At 62.3% G+C, this 23,829-nt stretch overlaps 1 protein-coding gene across 3 annotated transcripts in view; it reads left to right on the forward strand.

The window, feature by feature from the left end:
- DNAJB6 (DnaJ heat shock protein family (Hsp40) member B6) overlaps window positions 1-18,436 on the forward strand; it is a 51,675-nt gene extending 33,239 nt beyond the window's left edge. For 2 of the 3 annotated variants that reach the window (XM_088834790.1, XM_088834791.1), the window contains exons 7-10: window positions 348-489; window positions 898-968; window positions 14,672-14,851; window positions 18,278-18,436. In XM_088834790.1, the coding sequence (XP_088690916.1) occupies window positions 348-489; window positions 898-968; window positions 14,672-14,851; window positions 18,278-18,360 (476 nt within the window). In that variant the 3' untranslated portion in view covers window positions 18,361-18,436. The remainder of the gene's footprint in view (window positions 1-347; window positions 490-897; window positions 969-14,671; window positions 14,852-18,277) is intronic. The other variant, XM_055421651.2, reaches the window with a different exon arrangement.
- The last annotated feature ends 5,393 nt before the right edge of the window (window positions 18,437-23,829 follow it).

The raw sequence follows: 23,829 nt of genomic DNA on the forward strand, positions 1-23,829 counted from the left end.
AGCACGTCATAGCTGAAAATTAGTCCATGAGCTCCAGACCCATACTTCTCCTGATAACTGTGGTATTTGGGCTAAAATTATTTTAGCTTCTTGGTGATTCACATTTGTATCCCCTGTGGTCACAGTTACAAGGAGCCAGCAGAAGCTTGTTGGACGTGCCAGTCTGTGGTGGGGTTTGCTCCATCCTGTGAGATGCTTGGGGGCAGGGTGCTGGCCCGTCAGTAGGGGAGGTGCCCGGGCGGCCCCTCAGTCTGTGCAGGGCCCGGCCCCACAGGGGTGCGCATCTGCTTCCCCGGGCTGGCTGTGCGTGCTGCGCTCGTCCCTGATCCCTCTGCTGTCTCTTACAGGGTTTGCTTCTTTCGGCTCGCTAGGCCATGGAGGCCACACGGCGTTCTCCTCCTCTGCCTTCGGCGGGAGTGGGATGGGCAACTTCAAGTCCATATCTACATCGACGAAAGTGGTGAACGGCAGGAAGATCACCACCAAAAGGTGCGGGCCTGGTGCCTGTGTTCTCATGCGTGGGTGTGGGGGGCGTCACCAGTGCCACTCTGGGAAGGGCAGGATGTCTGGGCTGTTTGTCCCGTCTCCGGTCAGAGCTTTTCCTTCGGAACGTGTGCTTCGCGTGACACATTGGACACTGCCCCATTTAGTGTGCAGTGCTGTGCTGGGATGGACATGCGTCCACTGTAGCACCTGACCATTGTGACGGCTGGTGCTCAGAGTCAGAGGCGTCCGTCTGTGCTCAGGATGTCAGCTTCAGCCACAGTCACGAATCAGTGACTTCAGCTTTATCCATGGCAAGTCCTCTAAAGACACGCATTCAGGTTCACATATGTGTACTCATTTCACACTATGATTTTAAGATGTGTTTTATCCCCCTTGCCTCCCCTCCCACAGGATTGTCGAGAATGGTCAAGAAAGGGTGGAAGTTGAAGAAGACGGCCAGTTAAAGTCCTTGATGATAAATGGTAAGGAGCAGCTGCTGCGCTTGGATAACAAGTAGCTGACCGCACGCGCGTAGCAGAACCCTAACTCTGGCACACGCCATGCGAGGATTAACAGGAACGTTTTTTTGAAGATTTCAGACGAACTCGACTTTCAGTATAACTGTACCTAATCTAAAGTATTTATACACAGCTCGTCGGAGCCCCGTTTGTCATAGACTTTTGAGTTTACTGTTGGGACCACGTGATAGGACCATTTTATTTGTCTTTAAAATTGTTGTAAATCTCTGTATGCACTTTGCTTTTTATTAAACGTAATCCCAGGTGGCCGTGATTCTTGCGTCCTCTAACACCAGCACGGACTGCTTTTCCATTGTTTGAAACGCGAGCCGAGTAGTCTCAGCCTGCTGTGAAGTTAACATGGCCAGGATGACTCTTCCACAAAGGAATCTCAGTTTTTTTCAGTATTTAGTAGTGACAATATGAATACATTAATGGTAATACATTTCTGGTTTAATGTGCATTGAGGATGTTTTCCAGTTGTGCATGAATGCTGGCAACTTAGTAAGTTTTGACAATTGTTTAAATATGTAATGTTAAGCTTAGGTTTAAAAAAGTTAAGCTGGTAAACTGGGTCTTTGTCATTTGCTTTTAAAAAAAAAAAAAAGAAAATAAATGCAAATGTGTTCGGTGCATTCTTTCCTGAGTGGGGCCTGTCCTGTGTGTGTGACTCCGTGCCTGGGCTCCTAGAGGCCTTCGCTCTGCTGCGAAGGACGCTGAGGCTGACGCTGGACCTCATTGACATGTGTTCTTTGTTGTATTTGGAGAGTGTATGAAAATTCCCTGTTGATGTGGAATAATGATTAGCAATTTATTGAACATTTCTTCAGGGAGGGAAGAACCAGCTGTCCCCCTCCCATCCTCCAGAGTATGTTATAGGTTGTTTGATGCCAGCTCATTGAGAGAGAACACACCTAGGACAGTCACGTAATGACGCTGGATGGGCAAACATAAAGGTGTTTTCTTTTGTTTTTCGGGCAGTGGGATCTGTCACGATGACCACTGATAACTGGAATTCCAGCAGAGGGGTATTACCCGAGAGCTAGATGGTCTTTTTACTACCATTTATTCAAAACTCAAGTTTGTTTTGAATCTAAACATTGTGAAACTGCTAGAAGAAGCTATTTAAAGAAGCACTGCATACTTGAATGTAAGTATGGGAAGACAGCTGGACCTAGGAAGACAAGGAAAGGGCGGCTGTGCAGTTCCGTCTTAGCACATGGGGCCCCTGAGGAGGCGGGTGTGGGCGGTCACATTGGAAAGCTACCCGGCCCGGGGGGTGACGGCCCGGCCCCAGGGGGCGTGCTGCGTCTGTGCTCTCAGCCCAGGTGTGGCTGGCCTCAGTCACTCAGGGAGAGGGTCCCGGGACTTGAAATTGGTGTCTGATGGGTGGGATGAACTTCTGAGAACAGGTTCAGGGCCGCCTCGGGACACCAGATCAGTGAAGAGGCGTCTGGTGCACCCCTCAGCAGTCTGTGTGCCTGCGAGCGCATCCCTGGGTTGGCCGAGTGCGGAAGAGGGCCGTCTGCCGGTGACAGTGGGGGTGCCACCATCACACGGTCACTGTCCCTGCTCAGGGAGTTGCCCATGTCGGCATGACTGTGGATAGGCCCGTTGGTGATGCGGGCGGAGAGCTTGGCACAGTCGGGCCTTCTTCCTGGAGCCCTGGGACACGGTCAGGTTGGTGTCTGCAGCCTCGGTCCCTGTGCTGGGAAGCGGCTGTGCATGGGCAAGCTGCTGGCTGTGGCACTGCCAGTGTCCCTGGTCCCGCCCTGCGAGCGGCAGCTTCTCACTGTCCTCACAGGTCTGCTCGTTGGCTGGTCTTCCTGGAGCCCCGGGGGTCTTTGCAGGAGGAGACTGAGCCCCGCTGTCCCCAAGACTGCTGGTGGCCGTGCGTGCTCTGTCTGCGTTCAGGAGAAACCCGTACTGTTCAGGGTGGAGGTCTTCGTGTGGTTCTTGGAGCCCAGTCTCGAGGGGACAGCGGGGCCATAGTCCCTGCGCTCATGCTGTTTGCCCTGCCTTGTGCTCACCCCCCGCCGGCCGGGCCCTTCAGTGCCGGCTGGTGCCTCCTGCCTGTCTCTTCTGGCCCCACAGCGCACTCCGAAGCCCCGTCAGGGTTTCTGTGCATGCAGACGATCCCAGTGTTCACGCCTGCGCGCCTTTCTTCCTCTGATGGGCCGTGCGGGGCACGTTGGGGAGGGCTGTGGAGAGAGCTGTAGACTCCCTACAGCTGGCCCCTGTACCCCGTGTCTCTGGTCTGCCGGCGTCTCGGCCACTGTTCTGTGGGATGGCATCATTCCTCTCGTCTGCTGAAGCCTCACCCTGCCTGCCTGGTCACCCACCAGCTGGCCTTGGCCTCTGCAGGGATGGTTTCACGTAACCAGGATCCAGCAGAGAGTCCAGCAGTAATTTTCTAATCGGTTGTTTCTGGTCTTGTTTCTCAGTGGTTGGTCATCAGGAAGCTCGCAGACCAGACAGAGGTGGTTAACTGTGGTTCCAGGGGGCTGTGGAGCCTGGACTGTTGAGTGAATGTGCTCCCTTGCTGGTGTGTGGTCTGGTTGGGGTGGACTGCATGTGTGTGACCCGTGGTCTTTCACTCAGACCCTGGATCCTGCCCCCCCGAGTGGTCCTCGAGGTGGCTCCTGCTTTCAGAGTGGGTGCTTTAGTGACACAAGCGTAAAGGTATTGGCGTAAATCGTCGGCGTCTTCCTCTGTCATCCTTGGCTGCATCCTTTTAAGTCTGAGACATGTGCTTCTAGAGCTGGTCACGTGGCGACTTTCCATCCTTGCCTCGCGCCTTTGAATCTGCTAGTCCTTGCAGTTGTAATGAATTGGGTTAGCTAATGGAGAGTTAGTACTGAGTGTGACCAGCAATGAAAATGTGCTAAGGCATTTTTCCCCCTGTTTTGTGGTGACTGGTCATACCGTCTTGCTACTTACCGAGGTCAGAGGAAGGGAGGTCACGCTAGCTCTTCCTCTGAGCAGGAGTCTCAGCATCACGGTGACGAGGGGTGTGCAGGACGAGGCCTCGCTGGGGCTCTGCAGAGTCGTCCTGTCGGTCAGCAGGAGGACTGGGCCTCGGAAGGCCGTTGCTCTCTGCTCACGTTCCGTGCACCTGTCTCACCAGACTGGCACCCCCCCGCCCCCAGGGCCTTGACTGAGGTTTGGACCGGGCGAGGTGTGCGCCTCGTGGAAACTGTGGCTGGACGTCTTCCCCTTTCCCTCTGACGCGGAACTCAGAGAAGAGTCGTCTTCTGCATCCCAGCTGCCGTGGGAGGACAGACCCCACGAGGGCAGGCCGTCTGGTCCTGCTCTGCCTCCCCACGTGGGCTCTGGGCCCGCCCAAGGGCTCTGTCGCATGGTCAGCATGGCGCCTGCCCCCCCGCAGGGCTCACTCCCGCAGCCCCCGCCGTGCTGCCCCTGTGAGCCGGGCGCCTTGTCCCCCAGACCTCCCACCCCCCGTGACCTCCGTGTCCAGCGCGGGAGGCTGTGGGGCGCCTCCGGCTGTGCTGTCCGGCTCCTTGGGCCACCGCATCAAGGTTGCTGGTGGCTCGGTCTCACAGCGGATACCGCAGTGGATTTCGTGTTGGCTGTCTCCCCCCACGGAGGGCTCGTCTGCCCCTGGAGGGACTCCCAGCCCACAGCGTCCTGTGCCCTCCCCGCGCTCCCTGCCCACTCCCTCCGGCCTGATGTCATGGGAGACCCACGAGCAGGGGAGCGAGCCCAGGGCTGCAGGCCCTTGGACCCGGGAGTGCTGGAGCGGGTGCAGTGTGGCCTCCCCTCTCCCTGCTCTGGGGAGACTGAGGTGTGTCCTGGGTGTGTGGGCGCCCAGCCCCCGTGGAGCCCCACTCGGGCAGGCGGTCAGTGGAGGGCCCCGAGCCCCGGGGCGGCCTGCTTCAGTGGAGGGTGCTTGGCCCTTGGCCGTCTGGGGCATTCCTCGTCCTGTAGCCGCCCCAACAGGCCCAGAGCACCCGGGCGTGAGAGCCGTCTTCGTGTCAGGCGTCTCCGGTTCGTTTTCGCAGTGACTGAGGTGGATCTGTGGTTTTGAGGATCAGCACACAGGACATTTTAGTTTATGTATCTGAAGTCTAAAAAGTCAACATCCCTGTGATTCTTTTTTAAGCAGTAATTGTAAGTGACTTTCCAGCTTAAAGTTGGGAGTCATACTTTCCTTCAAAGGATGTCAAGTACCAGCACCTTGCAAGGTGACCAGACTGCGGAGGCCGGCGTCCAGCGGCTGCCAGTGTGCTCCCACACGCGCTGTGCTGCTCGCGGGCACACTTCACTTGACCCCTGGGTGGACAGCCCAGCACTGTGGGGTGGAGGTCAGCACCAAGGCGCGGGCTGGAGGCGGGGGTTGAAGTTACCTAAGATTGATTTGTGATATGCCAGGTACAGGGCTTCCCAGGTGGCTCAGCGTTAAGAATCCCCCTGCCGACGCATGAGCTGCAGGAGACGGGAGTGGGAGAGATCCTCTGGAGAAGGAAATGGCCACCCACACCAGCATTCTTGCCTGGAGGGGAGTTCCATGGACAGTGGCGCTTGGCGGGCTGTAGTCCCACCACCTTTGAAATGCTTGCTGACATTCAAAAAGCACTCTTTTCTGCTGCACCAAAAAAACACCCCACATGATTTGACCTTCTGAAGAGCATTTATTAAAAGTGGAATGAAGTGGAATTGCCTTCTAACTAAAAATGCTCCTGGAGCTCCTAGAAGGATGGTGTGTTTACTGACGGGTTGACAGCAAACGCCAAGATTGCCTGAGAGGGAGATGGGACCTCCTATTGGCATGGCTGTGGCCCTTGCAGGCCAGTGCAGGCAGGCCCTGCTGGCTTTTCCTGCTACTGTCTTCCCACACTGACGAGCTTTCCCCTCCCCGGAACTGGCAGCCTGAGGCCCTGCCACTTGTAGAGGTGACGCAGAGCCCAGAGCTGGGCAGGAGGAGAGGTGGTCCCTCCGAGTCCTGTCTCTACGTCCCTTCTCTGGGGGTTGCGTGAGGGGCCCGGGTGCCGCTGACCTGGGCTCGAGTCTGAGGAGCATCAGAGAGGGCTCCTGTGGAGTCTGGGGCCTGGATGCTGGCATCCTGCCACGTGGGGTCTGGGTTCCGGTCGCTTCTGGAATGGCTGTGGCCCCGCAGCTGCGGCCGGGGCAGCTGTGCAGCCATGGTCTGCTGGTGGCCGTGGGTGCCCATCGCGGCCCCGCCCCGGGACTTGTGCTGCCCGGGGAAGCGTGGACGTTCGCTTGTTCTGTGACTGTCCGGGCGTCTGTGTGGGGTGGTGTTCCCGTAGGAGAGGTCCTGCCTGCTGAGCTCGGTGCCTGGATACCATAGAATAATTGGGCGTGGCCGTGTGTGCGCTGAAGGCTGGTAGTGGTGAGCTAGCTCCTGCGGGGAGCGGGGATTCCTCACGCACGAACGCGTCCCCTCTGTGTGCCGTTCGTGGTGGGGTGTTGCGGAGCCTCTGCTGGAGGGTGAGTGTCAGGCGTCCCTGTTTTCCTGCAGTCCCCAGATCTCACAGGAGCCTGTCCCACTGTCGTTTGCCATTTGCTTGCCCTGACAAAAGTGACCTCCCTTTCCAGTTGTCAGCTGCGCATTTGGTGGAAGCCGTGCTGTGTCTGGGGCAGCCTCTGGTTGCGGCGCACACGTCGCGCGTCTGAACGGTTTGTCTGTTTCTTCCCTGTGTTTTCACTGGTGTTCGCCTGTGTGTGGCTTCGGTCACGTGGAACATTGGTGTGTGTGGGAGTCACCAGTTTGCTCCCAGGCCTCTTGCCAGCATTGGTGTCCCGGAAACTGCACGTGACGCGCCCCTGTTGGGGGCCCTCGCGTCGTCTTGTCCTGGGGTCTTCTTTCCACCCGGGTTGTACTCTCACTGTGGTGCCCGCTGGTGGGCTGTTTTGATGAAATGCCTGCCTGCGAGTTCCTTGGCACATATCTGCTCGTCTACGTAGTATGGGTTTTTAAAAAATGTTTTTAATGGATAACACCATTAAAGTAGACCCACTCATCCCGAGATTTTTACATGGTTTAAATGGTGTCTTGAGAAAAGTCAGATTTTGTGACTGTGGGGCCTGCAGCAATCAGTCCGTCCTCTCTGATGGTTTATGTCGGTCAGTGTCTCTGGGGACAGCCTTTGGTCATCCTGGGGAGAGCCCCGCTTCCGCCTGAGTGCAGACTGAGCTGGGGAGGGTCCAGGGTGCCCCCTCAGGCTCTTAGGGCCCCGGGCCGTTCACACCAGAGCGTGGTCCCCACCTCCCTGTCCAGCCTGGCCCTGACCCGGCTTCTCTTGTGGCCTCTTCCAGCCGTGTGGCCCCAGGCACCAGCCAGCCGTCTCTGTGGGAGGCGGTGTGGGCCTGGGGCTCTGTGAGCGGGGTGGGCGGGGGAGGGCCTCTGAGGCCTGGGGCTCTGCGGGTCAGGGGAGGGGGCTCTGGGCAATCTGCTGGGCTCCTGTCCGGGCCGTGTTCCCTCTTTCCGGGTGCTCAGCCGCTCCTGAGGGCAGATGCGGGTCCCTCAAGGCCGCCTCCTCGAGAGCGGAGTTGGGGCCTGGACGGGCTGGGGGCCCTTGGGCGGACCCGACAGGGGCGGCTGGCCTCCACCTTCCTGATGGCTGTCCCATGGGCCTCCAGCCGTCCACCCCTGGTATGTGAACGGTGGGCCCATGTCTGGAGCAGCCAGCAGCTCACAGACGCCCCTTGAGATGAGCCCCACGGGCTTTTGGGAGACGTGGGTGCATGTGGGGCTGCCTCACGGCAGCGTGGGGGACACAGGGTCTCTCCTGAGTGCAGTGCTGCTGGGGCGGCCGGGACAGGAGGCTCTTGCTGTGGCCTTGGCCTCTGCACCCAGCCGCGTCCCTCCTGCCCCAGCACGGGCGCCCTCCCGACTCCTCCCTGCGCCGTCTGCCTGTGGTCGAGGCCTGCACCCCATGTGCCCCTCCTGTCTCCTGGCCCCAGTCCCCTCCTGGGGACCGCTCCTGCCCCGCCCCCGTGGGTCTGGGTCCCCGGCCCAGGGCCTGTGTGTGAGCCCACGCCGCGGGGCCAGCTGAGCCCTGTGAGAACAGGCAGTGTCCCACGTGCCGGCACACACCAGGCCCTGTGCACTGGTCCCAGCGTGTCAGTGGGATTCCTGATGTGGGGAAGCGTGGGATGAACCCTGCCCCACCCCCTCAACAGAGAAGAGCAAAAAGCAGCCCCCACTGAGGCCTGGGGGGTTGGACATATTAGAAAAAAGTGACTGTTTTTACACGAGGAGGTTTGCTTTCATTTGCACGCTATCAGCCGGATTCCTGCCTGTGTTGGGACTCCATCTGGGGAAAGAAGCGAAGCGTTTGGGGTCCCGGCTGGGCGCGTGTGTCCGCTGCTGGGACATTCCCTTCGTAGCCGCTCGCTGACGTCACCAAGCTTCCACCAGGGCCTGGCGGGTCACAGTTTGTGTTGAAGTTCCCTCACCTGGTGCCACAGGGCAGGATATCTTCTGTGTGTTTAGTTTCCCAAGTGAAAAGGATGCGAGCGTGGTAACCCACAGGACCTTCAGTTAACTCCTGTGCGTTAACAGTTCCTGCTCAGAGAAAAGGCTGGCAGAAATGACACCAACAGTCGACTCTGGGTGGTTGAATTGGGTGTGACTGACTGACCTTCGAGTGACGTGCTTTGTGTTTAGCAAGCCGTTGAAACAAAATGCACGGTGAATTCTCGTAAGAGAGGAACGTCCTGTAATGGATGGGATCGTATGGAAAGCTCGGAAGAAGCTGTAGAAAGAAGCCCAAAATGTGGTTGGTTTCCAGCAGGTGTGATGTTGGCTGTGGGGGTAGGATGGCAGTGGCCGTCATCACTTGCTGGTTTAAACTCCTGGAGTTTTAGGTTGCACCACAGGGGCGGTGTGTGGTCTCGTGAGGGCGTTGGTGCTGTGCCTTGGTGGGTGGGTGGGTAGGGGATTGTCCCCTGTAGGGTGTTGGGTGGCCTGCAGCAGGAGCCTTCATTGGTGGCACTCTGCGTTCAGTGACCTTTGGCGGACAGCGTGCTTTTTCTGGAGAAGGTTTCTGTTTGGTGAGGAGCAGCCCTGGGCCATCGTTGAATCATCCACAGCAGGGCTGGGAGTCGGCCTGGGGGTCGGCCTGGGGCCGGGGTCGTGAGTGCAGAGGGGACCTGGGGGAAGGAGTGATGGATGCCTGCTGTGTGGGGCCCTGGCCCTGAATGTAGCAGCTGAGCATCTTGGGGCCCAAGGCTGTGACTGAAAGTGCAAGACTCCTGGCTGCAGGCGTTTCCTGAGGTGGGGACAGGTCTGGGGTTCGGGGCCACCCTGTCCTCAGGGAAGAGCCTCTGTCGGCCTCCCGGGCAGTGTCCGCCGTCGGGAGCCATGACCCAGGTGCTGTCACGGTGGTGGGGGTCTCGGGCAGCGTGTCTCCTCTCACACTGGACTCACGGCCGGTGCGTGTGTCCTACCTCCTGAAATCAGGACCCTAAGTGCTTCCCCAGAGCGACCAGGCCTCCACGGACTGGTCGCCCCGTGAGAAACAGGCTGTCCAGCCCAAAACCGAGGACGGGCTCGGAGACGCACAGCACAGCGAACGTGAGACTCAGATGGTCCCACGGATCCGGCGTCTTGGCCATGCAGGTACAGCCTGCAGTCTGTCTCCAGGTGCCAGGCCCCCGTCCAGGCCCCCGTGGGCTGAGTGTGGTGGGATGAATGGTCTTCCCAGGCCTCGTGAGGCTCGTCCCGTCGGGGCTTGGGGTGCCTCTGCTGCCCCGGACTTTCCTAGGAAGGAGCCGCATCTGTCCTTGCCCGGGGGTGCCTTGCTTCCCGGGGGTGGAAGGGGTTGGGGGCTGGACCCATGGCCACGCCTGCTGGCTGGCTGGCCCCGGACTTGCTCCGCCTTCGAGCAGAGACCGGCAGGTCCTGTCCTGCGTCGAGTGGCCGGGGCCCTGGGCCTCCCGTCCTGACAGAGTCACATGCAGCCCTGGAGCAGGGGCAGGTCTTGCAGGAGGACGTGGAGGCTGGGGAGGCTGTGGACACAAGGGCCAGGGCAGAGTGACAGGGAGCCCCGGAGCGGACGCGGGTAAGGCCGCCCCAGCTGTTTGTGGCGCCTCTGTCTCCAGCGCTGGCCTTGCCTCTGCCAGGAGTGTCCTGTGCACCCTCGGGGGGGGCCGTCTGGCTCCCAGGCGGGGAGGGAGGGCACTGGCATCCGCGGCCCCAGCTGCCCTGAGGGCAGAGCCGTCTCTGCTCCGGACGCCGCTGCCCTGCGAGAGGCTGAAGACGTCTGGGGCATCGGCTCGGACCGTGGGTTGGGGGTGCACACGCCTGACGCTGGGGACCTTGCAGACCCCTGCCATGCGTGTTCTGTGGCCGTGAGGGCAGCTCCCGGGCTGGGACTGGCTGTGGCACGTGGAGACGCGGCAGAGGCTGGCCTTGGCTCTGAGACGCCCGCTGGGCCACGTCCGCCGGTGCTGCTGCCCCTGGGTGCTTGTTTCTCTGGCTCAGAAGCCATGCTGGTCCCAGCTGCAGTCACAGCCTGGGCCTCGCGGGGCGGTCTTGCCAGTGCCCAGGGGGTGCAGTGAGCTCACTGCGGGGAGCACCGTGTTCTAGCAGCGGTCTGTGTCACCTGCCACCCGGCATGGTTTTGAGGAGGTTGTTCAGTCACTCAGTCGTGTCCGACTCTTTGCGACCCCGTGGACTGCAGCACGCCAGGCCTCCCTGTCCTTCACCATCTCTGGAGCTTGCTCAGACTCATGTCCATCTGATCCATGATGCCATCCACCCATCTCATCCTCTGTCGTCCCCTTCTCCTCCTGCCCTCAATCTTTCCCAGCACCAGGGTCTTTTCAGTGAGTCAGCTCTTCGCATCTGGTGGCCAAAATAGTGAGTTTCAGCTTCAGCATCAGTCCTTCCAGTGAACATCCAGGACTCCTTTAGGATGGACTGGTTGGATCTCCTTGCCGTCCAAGGGACTCTTAAGAGTCTTTTCCAACACCACAGTTCAAAAGCATCAATTCTTGGGTGCTCTGCTTTCTCTATAGTCCAACTCTCACATCTGTACATGGAAAAACCATACATTGATTATTTGGACCTTTGTCAGCAAGTGATGTCTCTGCTGTTTAATACGCTGTCCAGGTTTGTCATCGCTTTTCTTCCAAGGAGCAGCATCTTTTAATTTCATGGCTGCGTTCACTGTCTGTAGTGATTTTGAAGGTCAAGAAAATAGTCTGTCACTGTTTCCATTGTTTCCCCATCTATTTGCCATGAAGTGATGGGACTGGAAACCATGATCTTAGTTTTCTGAATGCTGAGTTTTAAGCCAGCACTTTCACTCTTCACTCTCGGCAGGGACAGGCTCTTTAGTTCCTCTTCACTTTCTGCCATCAGGGTGGTGTCATCTGCGTATCTGAGGTTATTCCCTGGTATCAGCTGGTAAAGAATCGCTTGCAGTGCAGGAGACCTGGGTTCGATCCCTGGGTTGGGAAGATCCCCTGGTGGAGGGCATGGCAACCCTCTCCAGTATTCTGGCCTGGAGAGTCCCATGGACAGAGGATCCTGATGGGCTACAGTCCATGGAGTCGGAGAGGCCGACACAACTGAGTGACGAAGCACGCAGGCAGCCATCTTGGTTTCAGCTTGAGCCTCCTGCCACCGGGCGTTGCACGTGCTGTCCTCTGCGTCCGAGAGGACAGTGGCCTCATGTTTGTAGACCTGTTAATGCCCAGTGTAACTCTGCGTGTGATTGTGGGTTCATTATGAGTGCTTATGTGGACAAACATGGAAGAATCTCTTTCAGAAAGTGCCCAGTGGAACTCCTGGGAGAAGTTCTCAGTGTCCACGTTTCTCTCTCTCAAGCCCCCCGCCCCACCCTGCCGAGGACCCTCTCCTGGCACATGCCACAGGTGGGGTTTTCGGGGAACCTTGTGGGGTCAGTGACCTGATCATTCTGCTCCAGACCCCAGGCCTTGGGGCTCCTGACGCTGCGGGGTGCCAGCCTGTGGGACGGTGAGGAGCCCAGCCGCACAGGTACCACCGCTTCCCGGGGCTCCCAGAGGCCATGCCCGAGAGCGTGGGCCTCAGCCACGGCCCCTCTGTCAGCCCTGGACAGTGCACGGCTCAGAGACCCTGTGGCCTGGTGCTCGTGAGAGAGAGGGCTTCATGGCGGCGGGCAGGAGGCGGGAGGGTGCCAGGAGTTGGCTGCGAGCCTGGGGGGTGCCGGGTCGGCACAGCACGAGCCCCTTGCCAAGCTCGGTGTGCCCCGGGGGTGGGGACCACCCGCACGAGCGAGGGCCCGTGCTGCCCTGGGCTCCAGCCCCGAGGGTGTGCGTGTGCCCTGGTCAGTGGTCAGATGGCCGTCTGGACCCGAGAGGACCCTGGGGCCCAGGAGGGTCCCCCCTTTGCCCACAGCGGGTCCCGGTCTTCAGGGGGATCGCAGACCCTGAGCCCTGGAGCATGTTCTGTTCTGCGTGCTTGTGTAAAAACAACAGCAGCTGTCAAATTTAAAATGCTTTTCATTTTATTTATATGCCATGGGGGACACGGGATCTTTGTGCCCTGACAGTGTGTCCCCTCGCAGTGGAGTGGAAGCCTGGAGTCCTGACCACTGGACGGGGACGCCCTGCATGCTCCGTGCGGCAGGCCTGGCGTCTCAGTGACAGCTTCGTGTCCCAGACAGATGGCAGGTGCAGCCCCGGGGACTGGGGAGGTGCTGGGGCCGGGAGGGGGTCCGTAGGTCCTGCGGGGGCCCCCTGCCTGTGAGCTGGCACCCCTGGAGCCCGTCCAGAGCAGGCAGGCATCCCGCGCCCAGCCTGGTGGGCTGGTCTGACCCTCACACGGACGTGCAGTGGGTTTCCCTGAGCGGGACGGGGCTGGGGAGCCCCGCCTCTTCCCACACAGCTGACGGGCCCTAGGGGTCCGAGGTGGGTACCAGCAGCAGGCCGGCCTGCAGGATGCCCGCCCCGCCACATCCAGGCAGTCGCAAGCATGCGTCCGCCCAGAGTGAGCCTATCCAGCACCTGGGCACTTGCGCCCCACCTGGCAGCGCGGTGTCCCTGCAAAAGCATGTTGAAGCCCCCGGGAGTGGTTGGCCGGCCGCTTCCTGCCGGGTGGATGGGAGCCCAGCATATGGGCCTGGGGGCGACCCTTAGCTGCAGGGTCAGGCTGCCCACTTGCCCCACTCGGGTCCCGCGTGGATTGGTGGTCGCGTCGCCGTCACGGTCGTGTATTAGTTGTGGCTCTGGGGCCCCCTCCCCGGAGTGCTCCGCGTATTTGGGGGTTGTGCCTGTGTCTGTGTCCTGGACCCTGCGGCCCCCAGGGCCCCGGGAGCTCCCAGCCCTGCCCTGCCCCTGGCCCCTGCACTCAGGTGCTTTCCTCCCGCAGACGGTCGTGTCCCAGAGGCGCTCTTCACACACACAGCCCGTGTCCCTGCGGTGCTGGCGACCCCTCGGGGTTGGCGAGGCAGCCCTGTGCAGGCGGGGGACAGGAGTGAGGGCCACGGCCAGGCCTGTTTCCTCAGCCAGCGCCCCTCATGGTGGGCATCTGCTGTGAGAGCGGCAAGGCCCCCCGCGCTGACCACTAGGTGCCCCTCCCTGCTGCCAGGTCTGTGTGTGCGTCGTGGGAGGGGATCCTGAGGCTGGTGCAGACCCGCCCCAGGGTGCCCGCCAGGCCTGTGGGGTGGGCAGAGGCTTCGCAGGGCGCGGCCGCTCAGGAGCCCTGGAAGCACAGGCCCCGGGTCTGGGCCCCCAGGAGTCAGCCTACGCTTGGAGGGTGAGTGTCTGTGCTGCTGTAGGAGGATTCCTTGGCCGGGGCAGGTGTGGGGTTTGGGGAGGAGGTGGTGTCTGGAGAAGACAGAGGCAAGGCCCGGCGCCCCTGCCCAGCACTGAGCCTGGGGCCTGGGGACCGGTTACCAGGGCAGCAGCAGCTGTGACCGCAGTCTTCCCGAAAGAGCAGGGTTTTCATTTCGGGAGCATCTTGGTCATCTTGTCCTCTCCCAGGGCAGCAGGACTGGAGTGGGGTCTGCGGTGGGCGGGGCAGCCGAGGGGGCGCTTGAGTGGATGACCCTGTTGGCCATGCCGGCTGGCTGGGGCTTGGGGCTCCGCGCTCACCCCTGGGGGGCGCAGGGGTGCCCCCACCACCCGGGGTGCACGTTTCCCACCGTCGCTGGGCTGCTGGCAGCCGTGCCCTCACGTAGGGCGCTGTGACTGCGGAGAAGGAAGCCTAAGTCACTGCTGACGGCTGTTCCTCGTTTTCGTCTTGTTCCTGGTGTTCCCATTGCATGCAGAACTTCCTCCTGTTTTCGAAAAGACTGATAGAAAGCAACCCCAGAGCGCGGAGGTACGCGCTCGGCCGTGTGTCTGGTGTGACAGGTGACCGTGTGCGCGGGTTCTCGGCTCAGCTCCAGCGGCGCTCCGGCCCGAGTGGGGGACGGGGCGTGTCTGCCGCCTCCATCGCGGCAGGGCCTGTGGTTATAGCTGCCCCAGCAGGGCCCACGGCCGGCCCTGCCCCCTCCCCGGGGCGATGCCCGCGCAGCACGGGCCCTGCTGTCGCCCCGGGGCCGGCGGGGGGGCTTTCGGGATCCTTGAGCCCGGGGCCGGCGAGGCCCAGCCTGGTTCCCCCTTTCTCTCCGCGAGGCTCAGCTGCGGCCCCGCAGGCGCGAGGACGTGGCCCCGGCCCGGCTCACGCGCGTCTCGTCCTCTGCTTGCAGGTGTGGCCGACGAGGACGCCTTTGCGGAGGAGTGCCTGCGACGAGGCCAGAGCGCGCTGCTCGCCCAGCCCGCCAGCTCCAGCGCCCGCTCGCTGCGGCCGCCGCGGCCCGCGCCCCCGCCCCGGCCGGCGGCACCCGCCGCGGGGGAGGACGAGGACGCGCCGGGCGCCTTCTGCGCAGGTGTGCACCGGGACCCTGCCCCCCGGCCGCCGCCGGGCCCCCGAGGACCGAGACGCCGCCTGTGCTGCTGCGTGCTGGCCTGACGGGTGGGTGGGGGCGGCCGGGCGCGGCCACATTAAACGGGCGCCGGGCTCCCAGCACCGCATGTGTGTGTTGTCTCGGCAGAGCCCGCGGGCACGGCCTGCCCCCGGGAGCCCCCCGTCTGCGGCCTGAGCCCCTCTGCCCGCCCTCGTGCTGGTCACGGGCGCGGCCTTGGGGCCCCCTCTCGCAGGGTGCCGGGTGCCTACCTGGCCCCACATCCCCCAGGAGAGGGCTCCCGCCTGGGATCACACGGGCCCTGCTCCGCCCTATTCCAGCTTCTTGACCCGCCCTTATCTTGGGGGGCCTGGAGGGGGTGGTCTGGGAACTGCGGTCCCCATAGAAGGTTCTGGATCATGTCTGACGGGACGGCTGTGTGCACGCTGGACCTGGCTGAGTCTGGAGCCAGGCGTTGGGAATCTATAGTTGGTGTCGCTCGTCAGTTCCAAGCGATCATCTTGGTTCTCAGGGCTGGAAGTCGCCAGGTTGACCACAGCTGGCCGTGGGGTGGAGGGACAGGTGGCCCCTCATCCGAGGGGTCAGGGTGACGTCTCAGTGGGGTTGACTCTGCATCTGGGGCAAGGCAGGGACCTGAAAGGACAAGGTCGGCTGCTTTCTTCTCCCGGAACTTCCTGCTGGGAGCTCAGTGCCTGCAGCCCCCCTGGCACACCCCTCACGTGGAACAGGTCCAGGTCTGCCCCTGAGGACAGGGCTTGACCCATCCGCCCACCAGACGGTGGGTATGCTGGGCCCCGAGCCAGGTCCACAGAGCCCCCGGGACCAGCTGCCGGGGAGACAGGCCACGTGGGAGCTGTATCCTTTTCCTGGATGGTCGAGGCGGACGGAAGGGCTGGGCAAGTTCGAAAGAGGCTTGTTGTGCCTTGCGTGGGCCTGTGGGCGTCCTCCCCGGGTTTATCGCCACTTCTCGGCCCCGACGGCACGCATGCTGGACGTGGTGGGGGACAGGGCTGTGAGTCCAGCTTCCCAGACACACTGGACTTGATAGGGGTCTTGTGGCTGGAAGGGGTCCCTCTGGTTGGAAGGACCTGCCTCCGGTGTGGGGCCCAGGCCTGTGTCGAGGTGCTCGTCTAGACGTCTGGTCAGGAGGTGGAACCGGGGGCCACAGCGAGGCCAGTGCTGCCCGTGGGTAGCGGAGGCCGGGCCCGTGCAGGGGAGGACAGTGGCCGCTGCAGGGGGTCTCGGGAAAGGAGGATTCTGCAGGAAAAGCAAAGTGACTGTGATCTCACGCTTGGTCAGGTCCCACCCAGGTGCCTGCAGGTGGGAGGCTGTCCACACCAGCACATCCTCACATGTGCGGCACGCGGGGGGGCTCATGGCTCTGCTGGGTCCTTCTCCCGCCTGCGTCTTGGGGCGGCCGGGGGGCCTGGCGGAGGCTGGCGCTGCCGGTCCACCTCTTGCTGTTCACGTCCGCCTCCCGTACCGAGCTCTGAGGCCTGCAGCAGCGCGCCAGCGTGAAGCCACCAAAGGGTTCAAGATATGATGTTTGTGTGACTGGTGTGGCCGTAGTGAGCTCTTCGACTTCTTTCTGGGAGATGACAGAGCTGCCTGCTCCAAAGGAAGGTTCCAGAAACAGTGGAAAAGGTCGCTGGGGTCGCAGGGCAAGCTAGGTCCTCAGCAGGTCAGCAGTCTCCAGCACAGTGATGGAACCTACTGGGTGTCCCCGTCCCTGAGATAAGCTGCCCCCGGGGGGCGTGCTCCCATGTGGCGGGGAGGGTCCCACGGTGACTTCGGCCAGGTTGCCGCGTCTTGGGTCATTTTCTTGGGAGCGTGTGGGGAGGGGCGCGGCCCCCACAGCGTGTCCAGTGTCCCTGCCTGGGTGAGGTGCCTGAGGGTCTGGCTGGTGGGTTCTGAGTGTGGGTGTGCACTCAGCCCTCAGGGCGTGGGGCAGCTCTGTTCACCCCGATGGTCCCTTCTTGCTGGCGCTCCTGTGAAGTGCGGTGACTGGCCCAGCTTTATTCAGAGGCATCGCATGCCTCTCGGGACCCATAAACCACACAGTGAGCCGTGGAGAAAGGGTTGGTGGTGTCCGTTCATGGATTCCACACACATCGGGGGTCTGTCCTGAACGTGGAGCTGTTAGAAAGAATTGAAGTTATTCAGCATGAAACAAGCTCCCGAGTGAACAGTACTGGTCCTTTACCTTTCCAGACCTGGCCAGGGCGCTGCGGACCCTTCCAGGTCGGGGTCAGGGTCTCACAGCTGGCGAGAACCGAGTGGGCAGGAGCAGGTCTGGCCACTCAGCCGTAGAGATTGGTCGCTGTGGCCGCAAGTGGATGGGGCGGCTCGAGGAGGTCCGTGTTGGCGGGGCTTGGCAGGTGTCTCCTCCTTTGGGTGTTTTGTGCAGGCATCTGAGTCTGGGCGAGGACGGGGCCCCACCTCCCTGCGTGAGGGCCTCGGGTCCTCTGCCACCGGCCCTTTGTGGGGCGCTCTCACCCCGGGTGACCCGGGCGGGGCGCTGTGGTCCCTTTGCGGGGAGGGGGCAGGACACGGGCTGCACCCCGGCCTTGGCGCCCGCCTCCAGCAGCCCGCGGGTTACAGGGCTGCAGCCTCGGTCCCTGCAGGCGCCTGTGTCCTTACTCCCCACCCTTGCCCTGAAACGGGCGGCTGTCGGTGCCCATGTGACTGACCCAGGGCCCGCCCACCGGGTGTTGGTTCCGAGGAGGGGTCCCCGAGGGGGTGCAGGACCTGTGAACAACCTGGGGCCCCAGCGTGACGCTCTGAGACACAGCTGCTGAGTGACATGAAGCCCAAGGGCGCTTAGGTGGCCTCAGGCTTAGGGGCCCGCGCGTGCCGGCTCACAGACCCGCAGTGACCCTGGTCTGGTTATGGGCAGGACGTTCACAGTGGTCTTTTCTCCCCCAAACTCAGCGTCCCCGCGTCCGTGTGGACGCACACACAGGCCCTGAGCTGTTTGTGCAGAGCGGCCCCGGGCGCCTGGCTCCGGTAGAACCCCAGAAGGCGAGCGGGTTGGGTCCTCGTCCTTCTCCCCAGCCTCGGGCAGGCAGGAAGGCGGGACATGGTCACTGCTGGGCTTCTCCCTGCAGAGGGGCCCCCAGATGCCTCGGGGCTCGCCGTGGGGCTGGGCGGGCAGCCGCGCGGGGCGGCGTGGGGCCAGGGGCTCCCGGAGGGCGGCCGGGCACTCGGCCTCCGGGACCTGGGGTGCTGGTGTGAGAGGCTTTCATTGCCAGGTGTTGAGTCAGCTCCTGCTTCTGTTGGGCCTCAGATGCGGAGCAGGCGGGAGTGTGCCGGGCGGTGGGTCTGTCAGCCGGGGCGGGGCCGTTTAGAGACGCGGCCGCCCTGCAGCGTGTCCCACGCCTGTCTCCTCAGGACTCAGAGAAGGCGGCAAGAGGAAGAAGCCGAAGCACAGAGTGGAGTCGAAGAAGAAGAAGCCGGCCGAGGACCCCCTCTAGACGGCCGCGGTGGGGCCGCCGTGCGCGCGCGCGGCCCGCCTGCTGCGGGGGCGGCGGGGGGCGCCCGGGTCTGGGGCCGGGGGTCGCCTGGGCCGGAGCCGCCGGCCGCCCCTGCCCCTCCCGCCGCGCGCGCGCGGCCCCTCCGCTGCCGGGTCCCGCCGCCTCGGGCGTGCGCAGCCCGGGTGCGTGTGCATGTCTGACACGCCCTTTCCTCCTGCCGCTGCGCGTGTGAATCTAGGCTCCAGTTGAGCGCAGGGCGGCGTGAAGGTGACCCCCGACCCCGGGCGACCCCTCCCGCAGCCTCAGGGAGCCGGACCTTCCGCAGGCGACCTGGCCGCGCCAGGGCTGCAGTCGCCCTCACGTGGACGGCTTCCATCCCCTCCTCTGCAAGCAGCCTGCGTTCCAGCTCAGCTCGCCCACCTCCTCCTGGACCCGGAGCTGTTCTCCTGGCAGGAAGGCGGGAGTCTACCAGCTCCTGCCCCGGCTGCCCCGGCTCTCGGTGTGGCTCCGGGCTCGTGCGCTGAGCTGAGAACTAGAGCTCCGGCCCCGCTCCTCCAAACAGCTCCCGCCTCGGGTGGGGGTCCCCAGCTTTCTGCAGCCGCCCCGGCAGGGCCTTCCTCAGCAGCGGCCCCTCGCCTTCCCCCGGGCACCGAGGGCTCCGTGAGACGCTTCCGCGGGGTTTGCACAGGCCGGCGGCCCTCGCCCGGGGCCCGGGCGTGCGGGGCGGCTTCGTGAGCCTGGGCACCGGGAGCGAGCGTGACGCGTGTGGTTTTCGGGTGACCGTGGGGGGAGGTCGTGCGGGGCCCTTGGGGGGTAGAGTGGACGGTGTTTGATGCTTAGTGTGGAAAATGTAACGGAAAGCATAACGGATTTTAAACGCTACCCACGTGAATAAAATAAGCGCGGCATCGTTTGTGAACCCGTTACTCGTAATTAAGCAGAGCAGCTCTTCCCCGTGGTCTCAGTCATGAGGGACGCAGTGAGCTTTTGGGGTCTAGACTCTGAAATGTGCGCCCGCAGGGGGAGACGTCCCCACCGAGCACGGCACCGTGACACAGCGGCCTTGTGGACGCGCGGAGAGCCGGACAGGCGCAGGCGGTAGGAGTCCGTCCTGGCGGGACCGCGGTTGCGTCCCAGGCCGTGGGAGGGGGACACGGCTCAGAGTCGCCTCCGTGACGACCACCCCGCTCACGGCCTCTGACGGGTCCAGCTCAGCGGGCCACACCCGGGAGCGTCCCGCAGTGGGACCCAGGACAGGGCGGTCTGCGCGGGGTCAGCCCGCCGCCGCGCCCCCCACCCGTCTCCACGCGGGCCTGACGTGCGGCGGCTCCCGAGTGAGCAGGGCGCGCCCAGAGGCCAGGCCCCCGCGGTCCGCCTCCCAGGGGAGGCGGGGCGGAGTCAGCCCCCGGTGGGCTGTGCCGGGAGGGCGGCGTCCGTCATCCCCGCAGGCTCTGAGGGCACCGGAGGGGTCTGGGCCCACCCCCAGGAGGCCCTCCAGGCACCACCCCTTCTCCCGTGTTAGGGCGCTGAGGCCCTCACCGCAGCAGACGCTTCAGTTCAGTTCAGTTCAGTCGCTCAGTCGTGTCCGACTCTCCGGGACCCCATGAATCACAGCACGCCAGGCCTCCCTGTCCATCACCAACTCCCGGAGTTCACTCAAACTCCTGTCCATCGAGTCGGTGATGCCATCCAGCCATCTCATTCTCTGTCGTCCCCGTCTCCTCCCGCCCCCAATCCCTCCCAGCATCAGAGTCTTCCAGTGAGTCAGCTCATCGCATGAGGTGGCCAAAGTATTGCAGTTTCAGCTTTAGCATCAGTCCCTCCAATGAACACCCAGGATTGATCTCCTTTAGAATGGACTGGTTGGATCTCCTTGCAGTCCAAGGGACTCTCAAGAGTCTTCTCCAGCACCACAGTTCAAAAGCATCGATTCTTCGGCGATCAGCCTTCTTCACAGTCCAACTCTCACATCCATACATGACCACGGGAAAAACCATAGCCTTGACTAGACGGACCTTGGTTGGCAAAGTAATGTCTCTGCTTTTTAATATGCTATCTAGGTTGGTCATAACTTTCCTTCCAAGGAGTAAGCATCTTTTAATTTCATGGCTGCAATCAGCATCTGCAGTGATTTTGGAGCCCCCCAAAATAAAGTCTGACACTGTTTCCACTGTTTCCCCATCTATTTCCCATGAAGGGATGGGACCAGATGCCATGATGTTCGTTTTATGAATGTTGAGCTTCAAGCCAACCTTTTCACTCTCCTCTTTCACTTTCATCAAGAGGCTTTTGAGTTCCTCTTCACTTTCTGCCATAAGGGTAGTGGCATCTGCATATCTGAGATTATTGATATTTCTCCCAGCAATCTTGATTCCAGCTTGTGCTTCTTCCAGCCCAGCGTTCCTCATGATGTACTCTGCATATAAGTTAAATAAGCAAGGTGACAATATACAGCCTTGACGTACTCCTTTTCCTATTTGGAACCAGTCTGTTGTTCCATGTCCAGTTCTGACTGTTGCTTCCTGACCTGCATACAGGTTTCTCAAGAGGCAGGTCAGGTGGTCTGGTATTCCCATCTCTTTCAGAATTTTCCACAGTTTATTGTGATCCACACAAAAAAATCCAAAGCAGACGCTTGGAAACGTTCATTTTGAAAGCGGTGCACTTTCATAGGAGAGGCTCCATTGGGCCCCTGTGTCTCGTCCCCAGTCTGTCGGGATAGCATGGAACCAGGACCCGTTCCTGGGGAAACTGGGCCCCAGTGACGTCAAGTCATGCCTGATGTTTTGCCAGAGTGAGGTGAGGTTTTATTTTGTAGATCAGTAGGGGACCTAGGACTCTGACTCGGGTCCAGGCCACGTCTCTGTTCGCCTGGGGGCCCACCTGGCCCATCCCAGTCCGCAGCGCGTCGGGCCCCCGTGAGTGTCATCCTGGGGACCTGAAGATGGCCTGGGACCAGAGTGGGCAAGGACCACCTTGTCCTTGAGGTGGACAAGGACCCCTGGGGGGCAGGGGGGAGCAGGCAAGGCCCTCAGGGCTTGAAAGATGCCTAGTGGGTCCTGCCTTCCCATCCTCACGGACAGGAGTGGACGGTCCCCACCGAGCTGGCAGAGGCTGGGGGCGCTCTGGGGGCCGGGTCCCTCCTTTGCCCCACACCACCCCTCTCCCTAAAGAGCCCCCCCGGAGCTTCCCCGGTGGGCGCCCCCCTGGCCCTCTGCTGTGTCCGCCTTGCCGGGGGCACCTGGGGAAAGGCCCTCTGGCAGTGTGGGCTGTCCAGTGAGGCAGCCAGGTGCCCTCGCCACCTTCTTAGCCAGGCGACTCCCCTGAGGTCCCCACACTTCCGGGACATGCAGGCCTGTCACCCCGTTGAGAGCATGGGGCCTGTGTCCTACCCAGAGGTCGGGGCTGTCACCCCCTGCCCACAGGCCCTGCCCAGAGGCCTTGTACCCCGAGACAGCCAATACCCCACCACCCTGGGGCCACCCCGACAGACGCATGTGGCCCGCTGGCCTGCTCCCCTCACCGGGCTGGCAGTGATGGAGCCAGAGGCCTTGGCCAACAACCAGAGACCCTGACAGCCCTCTACCGCAGAATCAGAGGGGCCTGGCCTGGGACCCTGGCAGACCACCAGCGTCCAGCCCAGGGCTTCGCAGGGGGCTGCTCAGTCCGTGTATCTTGACGAACTGAATGAGTGAGTAAACGGCTGGCTGCGTTTGGGAGGCCAGGCTGTGGGGCCCGGCTCCTGGCCCACGGAGGAGCTGACGGGGGGCTGTGAACTGCTTGGGGTTTTATTTTTTTTAGTCCTGGTGAAATACTGATGTTCAGTTGCTCAGTCATGTGCGACTCTACGACCCCATGGACTGTAGCACGCCAGGCCTCCCTGTCCGTCACCAACTCCCGGAGTTTATTCAAAATCATGTCCATCGAATTGGTGATGCCATCGAGCCATCTCATCCTCTGGTGTCCCCTTCTCCTGCCTTCAATCTTTCCCAGCATCAGGGTCTTTTCCAGCGAGTTGGCTCTTCCCATCAGGTGGCTGAAGTACTGGAGCTTCTTAGCATCAGCCCTTCCAGTACTGATAACGTAAATTTACCATATTAACCATTTTTCACTGTGTAGCTCAGGGGCGTTCAGCACCTTCACACAGTTGGGCAAACATCGCAACATCGTTCCCTTAAGGGAACGTGATGTGTGGGTCCGGCCAGGTGGCGGGGTCTGGAGGAAGGGCTGTGGCTGACCGGAACGCTAGCCGTCCTTCTGGTCCAGAGGCCAGGTTCTAGGCGGAGGGCTCCTTGCTGCACAGTGGGGCCCAGGCAGGAGAGGTTGGGCCCCAGGAAGGAGAGGTTGGGCTCCAGGCAGGAGAGGTTGGGCCCCAGGAGGCCCTGTGTTCACCGGCCAGGCCCTCCAAAACGTGGCCCATCCCCGGGGCCGCCTGCCTGGGCCCTGCCTGTGTCCTGTGACCCTGGGATCGGGGCAGCAGGCCCTCGGGGGCCGTGGGGAAGGACACGGTCTGTCCACCCAGATCCTCCGTCCGAGGCCTGGCTGCCGTCTCCTCTCGCCTCTGAGGATCTGCCACGTTCTCCCTCCACGGCCTCAGCTGGGTTCTGCAGAGGCAGGTTTTCCCTGAGGTCTAGGTGCACAGCAAAGGCCTGCCGCACGCTGTGTGTTTTCCGACATATTAATACCAGTCCTCAGAATACTGCTTGTTCCCTGGCTTCCTCCAAGGACACCCAAGGTGACAGCTCAAAACCGGAGAGCTCCTTTCTCTGTTTAGTCCCAAATACCTGGACACCCCAGGGCTCTGGGTGACTGAGGGGAGCGTCTAACCAAGGGCCTCCCAGGACCTGGAGCAGGAGGCTGCGGCCTGTGAGCAGAGGGGCGGGGTGTCTGTGCGGGGCAGCCCTTCGGGACGCGCTCATGGCTGTTCGGGTGGGACAAGCAGGTCTCACGGCCTCGCCAGGCTCCCGCTGCGGCCGGGGTGCGGGGGAGTGCAGGCCTCCCTGCCATGCCAGCAGAGTCGGGCCCCGTGGGGGCGGGCGGTGAGAACTCGTGGGGAGGAGGGTCTGGGCGAGCGGACGGGGGTGCCGTGGGGTGGGGGGCAGGGGAGGGCAGCCTCCAGGACAGGCAGAGTCCAGGCGTGGCGCTGCGCCCGGCAGAACCGGCCTGGCCTGGCCACGGCGGGCGGGGGAGAGGGGCCGGGGGCCTCTGCCCCTGCCGCGGCGTACGCTCTGTGCTGGTGGGCCGGCCCTGGGGGTTGTGTCCGCCCGCGGAGGGCAGGGCGGGCTTGCCCGTGAGGGCCCCTCCCCGTGTCAGAGCCGCGTCCCTGGGTGGGGTGGGGGCGACGGGGCGCTTCCCCTGCACGCTCAGTCTCACCGTGACCTCCCGCTGCTCCAGAGGCAGTGACACCGGTGTTTTCGGTGGCCTTGAGGCCCTGTCACCTGACGCATCATGGGTTCTGCCCCCCCCTCC

The sequence above is a fragment of the Moschus berezovskii genome, chromosome 3, assembly GCF_049115385.1.
Source record: "Moschus berezovskii isolate FMDL1 chromosome 3, NW_MosBer_1.0, whole genome shotgun sequence".
Taxonomy (NCBI): domain Eukaryota; kingdom Metazoa; phylum Chordata; class Mammalia; order Artiodactyla; family Moschidae; genus Moschus; species Moschus berezovskii.